Source organism: Montipora capricornis, chromosome 3 (assembly GCF_036669925.1).
Source record: "Montipora capricornis isolate CH-2021 chromosome 3, ASM3666992v2, whole genome shotgun sequence".
Lineage (NCBI taxonomy): Eukaryota > Metazoa > Cnidaria > Anthozoa > Scleractinia > Acroporidae > Montipora > Montipora capricornis.
The window spans coordinates 8,275,439-8,285,877 of NC_090885.1; the positions used below are offsets into that span (position 1 = coordinate 8,275,439).

The 10,439-nt window shown below is 39.7% G+C and overlaps 2 protein-coding genes across 2 annotated transcripts in view; both read left to right on the top strand.

Annotated features, from left to right (window-relative positions):
- On the top strand, nt 1-7,788 carry LOC138042043 (uncharacterized). The gene is made up of 4 exons (XM_068887777.1): nt 1-323; nt 423-490; nt 4,607-4,935; nt 6,795-7,788. Exons 1-4 carry the CDS (start codon nt 245-247, stop codon nt 7,162-7,164), a joined length of 846 nt encoding a protein of 281 aa, XP_068743878.1. The 5' UTR covers nt 1-244; the 3' UTR covers nt 7,165-7,788.
- Nucleotides 7,789-10,241: 2,453 nt separating this feature from the next.
- Nucleotides 10,242-10,439, top strand: part of LOC138042078 (chondroitin sulfate N-acetylgalactosaminyltransferase 1-like) — a 10,575-nt gene continuing 10,377 nt past the window's right edge. The window contains exon 1 of the mRNA XM_068887822.1: nt 10,242-10,439. This exon is cut by the window's right edge and continues 1,435 nt beyond it. The gene's annotated coding sequence lies outside the window, so the exon portion shown is untranslated.

Here is a 10,439-nt window from a genome sequence, read left to right on the forward strand (position 1 = left end):
AAAGATATTAAAGACCTATGCGCAAGAAGTCAAGCATTACTTCACTTTGCATCGGTGTAAATCGAGTGGTGACACCTGTGTACATGAGTGTCAACACTCGAGCAGCGACAGTCGCGATTGGTTTAGACGCTATCCAGATAATCATTGTCGTCTGTCGTCAAGGATATTGCATTCCGATCCACAATTCATAGTTCAAACACCAAAAGCCCGTTACAATCATTTGAAATTTCAGTTTGCTTCCAAAATGAACTGCGAGAACTTCAGGGCCTTGGTTTACGTGCTGCTTGCCCTGGCAAGCTTCCAGATATCTTACTCTTCTCCTGGTAATAACTTCAGTCTTCTTCTGTAAATGGTTGGTTGAACTTGATTCCTTATTTTCCTAGATTTTTTCATTAAACTCCTTTCTGCCGATTCCTTCGCAGTCAAATTCCAGGAACACAGGCCAGTGGAAAGGAATTCTTTGACGCCAGTTTTACCGTCGGCAAAGGAGGTAAAGCTCATTTAAGACTGTTTAAACGTTGAGACTTTTTTCCCTTAGTTTTATATTATTTGTGGTCGAAAGCTGAAATAAGCCTGCAAAGTCAAATGCGGTACTTTTTAACAACTTTCCGTCCTAACCAAGTTGTTTTTTTTTTCTTTTTTAATTGGACATTAGAGTAACACATTATCTTACAGGAGATGCATTTAACGTGAAAAAACTCTAAGTCAGACGTTTTTATTTTGTATTTAGTTTTTCCTTATTTTTCTCGCTCATCGATGCCTGACCAGTTCTGATTAGACGCGCGCCATCGCTTTGAAGGCCCCAATACGAACCCAATCAAGAAAGCCTTGGTAAACTTTCATCAAAAGCAGAAGTAATGCCTTGTCAATATTGAACCTTCGTTGTTTGAGAGTTCGGCGTCAGGACGCGATCGTTATATTTATCCCGCATTTTTAAACAATATGCTAACTGATCAGTCCCTGAATTCAAATCTGGTTACCGTTAGAAATTGAAGAATAGGCCCACTTCAAAAGGCAATAAAATTAAAAATTGCGCCTGAAAATTAATACCAGAAAAATTGCTTTTCTGTCTTCGTTGTGTTTCATCGCTCTGCTGGATGTGTCTCGAATTTTCCCTGTTTTTGTTGAGATAGAAAACATGTCGTCCCAAACAAACATTTCAGCATCCATTGAAAAACACGTTACGCTATATGAGTTTATTTTAATTGCATAATTTGAACGCCTCGTATACGGTGTTTTTCATAACATACTCATTTCAGCAAGAGATTTAATTGGTTCACGAGGACGCTTCAATAAGATGTAATCCCGCCGTGTCACATTCTCATCAATCACTGCCAAACTTTGTTCGGTTTCTATCAATTTCCAATCAAGGAACCATTAAAACCATTAACGAGAAAAACTGTAAAAACCGTTTAGACGCCATGAAATCGTGACCTTAATAAATCCGTAATAAGGAAAAACAATAAAGGAAGAGACAAAAATTGAAATGAAGTGTTTAAAAAGCATAAGAATAATGCTACTCGTCATGGCAGTTTTGTTTTACTGGTAATTTTTTTTTTCTTCTCAAGCATGTCCATTGGTATAAAGATCTGTGGAACCACTTTACACTTGTCACAAGAGCTTAAAATATATTGTTTTTCTTTCGGCGTCTGCAACAAGAGCACTATTTTTAAATAAAAATACAATTAATGGTTAATATGGCGTTATATATTTGTCTCTCTCAATGAGCTTGAAGAAATTGCGAACTATTAATCTGAGCAATTGCGTGCTATGATGGAACTGTGCCAAAAAGTTTGGAAAAGAATGAAAATCTTAAATTGCGGGTATGCCATGTTCATTCCAACGCTTTCGTTATGCAGAGGGCGATAAAGAGGTAATTATCACACTTGAAAAGCGGTTATTTTAGCTGAACCCAGTGTTTAAATTACATTCTCGGAAGGTTTCTAGTTTCATTTAATTAATCTCACAGTCAAAAGTTAACACCATGCATGCACACTGTTGTAGATGAGTGAACGAAAAACTCCGAACTAGAGTCTTCGATGTTCATCGTGTTTTTGTATTGACTTGAATAACAAAGGTGTGACTGTCATAGTCGAGGGCACAAAAAGAACGTTACAACCCAAAGGCACTTTTAATTTACATGATCTCTTAAAAAAAAAACTTAACCGCTCTTAACTATTTCAAGTGCAAATTGTGATTTGCATAACATTTAGCTCATGAAACAACAAAGTTTGCTAAAGGCTTCGTGTCTCTCTTTCTCTTGTTTAGCGAGAAATATGAACCTTTACGAAGAGTAAATAGAACTGAAGCGTCCGAAAATATATCCAAATTTTATTCCAACGGTAACGCAAGACAAATTTATCGTTGAAGTTTGATAAAGTAAAACCAATATTCTTTTGTCTCTGATCATCGAGCAAAGCGGTAAAATTCCTGCGTCAGTTCCAATTTTCTGACTAACCAAAGGTGACTGCAAAACATCTTGAGAATTTCTCTTTAAAAGATATTTACAATTCTGAAGTCGTTATTTGGTATAATCATCTGAATCGATAAAACTAAAGCCCAGTTTACACTACAGATTTTTTTTGGCACGGCTCGGGTGAAATTGGCACGGGTCCCAAAAAAAAAGGTTCGGCTCGGATAAAATTTGCAGTGTAAACAACCTGTCAGTACCAAATTTCATCCGTGCCGAACCAAAATTCTTACCCGTGCTGGGACCTTCGGCGAGGTAGTCCGAGCACGGGTGAAAATGGTACGGGTGCTGAAAAAATAGGCACGGTTCGGATAGAACAAGTAGTGTAAGCACTTTAAAGGGCCAAATTTGAGCCTTAATTCATATAGGCTAGCCACCAAAATCACGCGGACGTTCTTGATTATAATTGAACTGCGCATGCCTAAAAGAGAACTTACCTGGGCCCAAAAATGTTGGCACGGTATTTTTGATACGGTAAAAATGGTGTAGTGTAAACAATGTTTGCCGAGCTCTTTTTAGGCACCCGTGCCAATTTCACACGAGCCGTGCCGAACATTTTCTGTAGTGTAAACCGGGCTTAAATTGACCCCCATGGGGAGATTACAGGACTAAAAGTGAAACGTCAGGTTTTTAATCTCCCAATGGTTGTTGCTTTTGTCGACTAAATTAATACTTTGAAATTGTGTGCTTCAGACGCCCACCGGCACAGCTAGTTTCTCTAGAAACTAACCTAACCTTCTGTGTTATTTGCTAGCAAGAAAGGAAGTAAGGCTGAACCGGTATTCATGCATCTGTGACCATCAATAAGATCACAAGTTCTTATTCCGTGTCCGTGGGATGCCGCAGGCAGCCACGGTAACGATCCGAGTCCGTTACTTTTAATATTTTTTTATCTTCGTCGTAGTTTTCGTAATGGGCATACCCCACGGGTATTGAATTAAGCTCCGATCGGTGAATCCAATTTTATGTCCTTCAGTATTTCCAAACTCTCTTACGGCCATTAGAACACCCACACTTGCCCATGCCCCTGCAACGAGAATGTTACCTCAAAACATAAATTTGCGTTATTGTAATCACTTCGCGACTAGTCCAAGCTCTTAAGCCTAGTTTTCATATGTCGGGAAAATCCCAGACGATCGGGATTTCCCAGTTTCCCGACCATCCCAGATTTTGCCGACTAATGAAAACCATAAATCGTGGACATCCCCGATAATCTGGGATGGTCGGGGACGAATCGGGAAAATAGAAAGCGTTTCTATTTTCCCGACGTGTCGCAGACTTTTGCGATCGTCGGCGATCATACCCGATATATGAAAACTCAAATTTGTACTGTCGGAGACGTCGGCGATGGTTTTAGCTCGTTAACAATCCTCTAAATTGCAAGTTTCAAGGTTTGGCGAGCTGTTGGTTTGGCGCACTTTCCATTTATCTGGGACAACCGTTTGGCGATTTTCAGATATGTCGGCAAAATCTGGGACGGTCGGGAAACTACGAAATCCCCGATCGTCTGAGATTTTCCTGACATATGAAAACTAGGCTTAAACATGACAATGGTGTGGCAGTCCCTCAATAATGAAACCGATACGAGTCACGCTTAGTTTAGGGGAGAAAATGAAAATTTCTCTCCAACTGCTGACGTCCTCAATAAAACCTCAACTTTGGCTATTTCACATTGTTGTTTTGCTGACGAAGAAATGGACAAAAATGAAAAAGGCACGAGCAGAGCGCGCAAAGCTATTGTTTTTTCCCACTAAATATGCAAATTTGTGACGTTCTCGTTGCCGTGGCCGTTGTCGTTGCTAAAGCTCCCTATTCGTTGTCAGGACGACAAGGGCAAAGAAATAAACAAAAATGTACAAAGCACGTACAGGGGGTGCTTTACAACACCCCCAACTTCGTCAAAAATTAAGTTGTCTGTGTCCAAAGAGAAGGACTGAGGAAAAAGGAAGAGCAATCTATTATCATTTTATTTTCCTTCAAGACGATAGTAGCAAGCAAGAGCTCGGAAGAGCTCATCGCCTAATCCTTCACTCTATGATGAAAAAATTTATTAATTGAGACTGAAATAAAGATCCTCAACGGTTGTATTCTAGTATGACAAATCATTGACTCTTGTTGTCTCCATTTTATCATCAGTCTCAATTGAACTATCTTGAGGACGAGATTATTGAGCCGGACAGAATTGAAAAAGACACCAAGCCTCTCTCGACAAGGGTCGATTCGGAGGATGAAATGTCCGAGTTCTCCCGACGAAAAAGTTCATATTTGAGGACAATCAATACGCGGGATTTCCCTAAAAAGAGCAAAGCCTTTGCCTCCGAGATAAATGAGAACGGCCAATTGCAAGTTGCTAACGAAGAATATTTCCCGCAGAAAAGGTTTTTTATGGATACGCTTACACCCAATAGACAAAGGCAGAATGAGGACGACCGAGCAAATCGTAAGGAAAATTTCCCACAGAAAAGGTATTTTTTAGTTTTCCTTTTCTCTATAGCTATTTTGGTTTATAAGTAGAAGAAGTCGTATGACGCGAGTGCATGTCGTAATTAATGGGCATGAGTGATGTTTTGAAAGTTCTCAAAATTAGACGAGTCGTAGGCGATTGCAATTTGAGAACTTTCAAAACTTCACGAGGAGCCATAATTATTGGTAATGCAGGACCAAGTTCATACGATTTTTCCCTTGCTATATTCTGTACTCCATCGCTGTGTTTCTATAGCAACTTCCGTGTTGCACTCTAAAACCTCTTGTGCACTCTGTAACCTATTTATGTATTGGTCATTGACCAATCAGAAACGCAATATTCTGGCGTTTTTTTTTATTACGAATGACTGACGTAATGTAATTCCAAAAATATTTATTAATTACACTTGGGCAGACTTTCCTTCAATGATATATTATACAGTATTACATACTCAAAAGAATATCGCGTCTCTGATTGGTCATTGACGAATGCATAATAGGTCATAGAGTGTTTTCAAGTGACGTCACGACGGCCATGTTAGTGTCCCTAAACAGAGAAATTGCCGCCATGTTGGTGTCTCCAACTAATCATTCGGGAATTGAGTTCTAAATATCATGCAAATGTTTTCTTCTGTTTCGGTGGAAAAACAAGGTTACTGATCACGTGAGTGAAAACACTCTATAGAGTGATGTTTTGACTCACGATGTTTTGAAGTTCTCAAATTGCACTCGCCTACGGTTCGTGCAATTTTGAGAACCTTCAAAACATCACTCGTGCCCATAAATCACAAAATTGCTCAAGCAAGTTCATACGATTTCGTACACATATATATTAACTATATATAAGCTAATTTCAATTCGTGCTGAGTTACATTTTAGCTTACAGGCCTAGTGGCACATCAGGCCGGAGCTTATCTCTGTTTCGTAGCATGAAGCGACTAGGAGTATTTCTACTCCCCCCTTGATGGGATGCTAGTTCATCGCAGGGTTACCCCCAGCATTTCGCTGGTACCCATTTATACACCTGGGTGGATAGAGGCACCGACGGAGTAAAGTGTCTTGCCCAAGAACACCACACCGGCCAGATCCCGAACGCGGACCATTCGCTCCGAAGTCGAGCACACTAACCATGAGGCCACCGCCCCCCCTGCTGAGTTACATAGTGAGGATTAAAGATTGAGATCACACTTTGAGGCGTTCATTAATTTTCTGTTTTCCAAGACACGAGTGATTTTGAAGTAATAACGAGAAGTGAAACGGGCACTTTGTGACGCTTATCACAACTTCCGAGGTTGATAAGTAACAAGCGTACTTTCACTCAAGGTTAGCTCATTGCAGTAAAGCCACTTAAAAAAAAAAAAAAGTCAAGTAAATATTGATTTTGAATTTTCAAACCATCAATCATTTCTTATTTAGATCTGGTAGATCGGATTTGGTACATTTTCAGAGATATCTCATTTGTGCAATGCACTTACAATGTTCAGTATCATATTGTGCTGATTGTACTTTTGGTAAAGAGGCAAAAACAAAGAAGATTCCCCAATAGTAATTAAACTTACCTTTACCATAAACAATGAGTGACGTCAATACATCCTAATGAGCAAAAACCCCCTTTAGGGGGAGTAGGGATGGCGCAGTGGTGAGAACACTCGCCTCCCACCAATGTGGCCGGGGTTCGGTTCTCAGACTTGGCGTCATATCTTGGCGTCTTCTCTGCTCCGAGAGGTTTTTCTCCGAGCACTCCGGTTTTCCCCTCTCAATAAAAACCAATATTATAATTTCGTTAGTGTCCCCATTTAGCGCTCTTGTGCTAAATCCATTCACACTTAAATAAAGTAGTTGTTATCTTTTTTTCTGGCAGATATGAAGAAAATCTGGAGGACCAAGATCTTTCTGTCTCTAAGAAACCTGGGGAAGAAATGAAGAAAGAACGCATCCAATCGGCAGCAGAGTTTGAAGCACAACTTCCCGAGAATTCCCTACAGAAAAGATTTTTTATGGAGGAGGACAAAGTTAAACAAGGAGATTCGCACGAACATGAACAAGAGTTTTCCCTAGAAGGAGCAACGCACAACCGCGAACACCCACGGCCGCCAGAGTTCCCTGAACGCCCTCTAGATCTTTCTGAAAATGCCAGTAAATTCAAACGGTTGCTCGACCTACGAGACCGAGTGGCAGCCATGCACAAGAGGCTGAACGAAGCCATTGACAAGTACGACATTCCAAAATAAAAAGAACGAGGAAAGAACTGTAGAGTCCACGGACTGAATAATTGGGCGGGCTTTTGACGGTTTCTAAGAAATTTCTGAGCAAGGAAATTGGCTAACTGGTTTTAATTTTACCCAGTAGTGCAAAGTTGCAGTTAGCCAGAGTATTATTTCATCCAACGAAATTCTTTCTAGGGACTTCATTTGAGTTAGTGTCCCACACAATTGCGCCCAGGTTTTATTTTGTACTCATTTCATTGGGAAAAGAATGCCATTTTTCGTATTCTAGGAAATAGTGTTCAATTTTGATAGTTTTTTTCCCATATAGAAGACTACTAGAGCCTAGTTTTCACTAGAAAATGTACTTAATAAGGAAGATAAATATTTGAGTAAAATTATAAGTTGTATTCATTTAATTGACTTCGATTCAGCATGCACAATATGTACGACTCGTTGCAAGAAATTCGCATGACGAGAACAGCTTTGCAGAGGGACAGACTGTACAGAGATTTTTCTCTGTTTTGCTAAATAACACTAGTTTGTTTAGTTCTTAAGACCCTTTAACAGATTACAGCCAGCAAATGTATTTCCACAATGTTCTGCTATTGCAGTTTGAAAATACCTCAATCAATAAAAACATGTTTAAAATATGAGTTTTTATCTCTGATCTAGGGAAATTGTTATCACCTACTGATAGAGTAGGCTTTAAAATTCTAACTGTTCGAAGTAGGAATGAGGACTTGACCATATTGCGCTTCAAGAATTCCTTTTTATGCGCTTTAGAAGGGAAGGGTTACAACATTTTCGTGGGGAAGGGGAGCGTTGCGTGACTCCGGCCCGAGCGGCTGCGAAGGAGACTAGAGGGTATACGCAAGACTGTTTTTTTATCTCTTTATTAGCTGACCATACAGTCGTGTATTTTAACCGGTGCTAAAGGAAAAAATATATAAGAAGAAGAGTTTAACCTCCAGGTCTCAGCTGGTCAAAAGGTGGGTAACGCTATCCACCGGATAATTTGCTATCCAGCGGATACACACTAGCAAAACCAATTGAGTTATCCAGTGGTTAATTAGTGATTATCCAGTGGATAGTGCGATCCATTCTTCGAACAACTGGGACCAGAAGATTAATTATGTTGAGTGCAACAATACAGCAGCCGCTTCTTTTGAGGAATGCCAACATGGCCGACCTGAGATGGGACTGAATTGCTGAGAATGATCCATTCGATTGAGAAGAAGGATTCAGGAGGACGTGTTCTTTCGTAACCATCCCGAACTGAAATAAGAGTGCAGAGTATGTTTGGTGTACCTGTTTTTTTTTTTTTTTTTTTAACATTTCGTTTTAAGAATAAACCGAGTAGCATACTGTTCATTCAGCTCCCGACAACAGAGTTATGGAAAAAACAAAAAAAATGGTCCGATACATGAGTCCATCACTCTTGATATAATTTTGTAATCGTGCGCGCGTAAGGAGCAGAGTAACACTGAAAACAGAAGCACCGGAATAATTGCGTTCAAGAAGTACGAGAACGCATTCCTTATCGAGATTTTTTTGGGAAGACCGATCCTCAAAGTGCCCGTGGACGTGGAGGGCCTGGAACAACAAAACTGAAACAACCCAAACCCATGCAAATAATGCTAATCTTAGGCCTAAACATTATCTAAAGCATATTGTTTAGGCCTAAGGTTAGCATTTTTGTAAAGGTTTGGGTTGTTTCAGCTATTGCACCCTTCACCCTCTACCTCCAGCCCAGGCCCATGCACGTCCAAGGGCACTTTGAGATATGGAAAAAAGGCTTCACCTCTTGAGACACGCATTTGGCATCCCCGCAGATTCTGCAGGGGCGAATGAGAGAGCCTGGAATTAAAGGCTTATCATTCACCGTGATGCACCACGCATTGTTTATTATGAAATGCTATGCAGTCAATAGTGACCGGCTTTTGCCATCCAGCAAACAACATTTTTTGCTCAGTTTAAAGGGTTTCAATTTTATCTTTTATCGGATAAATGTTTGGAAAACTGAACAAAAACATTCAGGTGAAACAGGCAAGTGACGTGTAAATTGGCTTATTGACTCGATCCGCGCAGGTTGAGTTGATGTTTGTTCGTTGAGGAGGAAAGATTGCGTGAAGAGTCACAAGAATGTCTGCGCAGGAAGGTGCATCTGCACCTACAATCCCGGACAAAAAGGTTGGGACAGCGAGCAAGCCCTCCCCTCCTCCCACTTACAATGTTGATAATCGGGTGATATTTTTGTTGGAAAAAAACGCGGTATTTTTCAACATTGGTTAGGGGGGATGAGAAATATGTGATCCAGCTCAAGTGTCCCAAATACTTTTGGCCGGTATTGTGGCCCTGCTCTTCGTGTTATGTAGATGTCAAAACCTTCAATTATTTTCACTTGCATGCATGTGTGCAGGTATATAATTATTATTATTATACCCACACAATTATGATGTCATGAAATGTCAGCCCAACATCCTTGTCATATCTCTGTTTCATATCTCTATTAGCCTGAATTTCGTATCGAACGCACTCCGTAATCTTTGATTAATATTTATAGTACTATATAAAATACATCGCGAATAGGCTGCCCTTCTGTGCGTGAGGAGTCTTCATTTTCATCTGAACTGAAAAAAATACAGAGCCTTACTAGTGCCTCCGGGAAATAATCAATTTTCTCAGCTCCTGATTTTCTTGAGTTTAAAACCTTCCTGTAAACCCTAAATGAAGTAACCAACAATCATTTTCTACCCACAAACCCAAAGAGAAATAATAACGAATTACATTGTCTTCTTTTTTCTCGAATTAAAGTGATCTGATGGCTTACCACATGCCTTTTTGGTCCTTTTTTTTTTTAATTAACGTTTGCAAGTCTTTCAGCAGCTGTGGTATTGAATTGCTTCCGCTTCACGCAGGGGCCATATCAATGTATATTTTAGCTTGATTTTACAATACCAAAGCAATCTAGCTCATAATTATACTTTTTAGCCAATTATATGTTCAATTATATTTGGCTTTTACCTTTTTTGGAATGTTTGTTGAAGGCTAATGTATATATTAACATTGTATTGTGAAAAAATGAAGATGGTATGTTGTATTTCTATATTGAATGACCCCGATGAGGACATTTTTGCTTGTACTAACACTAATAAGAGCACAAAATGAAGTTCTACAACGTTTTTAATCGTTTAATTAAATTTGCGGATGTTCGGTGAGTTAGATCGGCTGGAAAACGGGTACCTGCAAAGTAACCTGTTCAAGAAGGGGAAAACGTGTGCGGTTTCTTGCTGGTCAAA

Coding starts and splice junctions, on each gene's coding strand:
- LOC138042043 (XM_068887777.1), top strand. CDS start 245: ATGAACTGCGAGAACTTCAGGGCCTTGGTTTACGTGCTGCTTGCCCTG. Junction 491..4,606: donor TTTTACCGTCGGCAAAGGAG/GTAAAGCTCATT, acceptor TTTTATCATCAG/TCTCAATTGAACTATCTTGA. Junction 4,936..6,794: donor GAAAATTTCCCACAGAAAAG/GTATTTTTTAGT, acceptor TTTTTCTGGCAG/ATATGAAGAAAATCTGGAGG.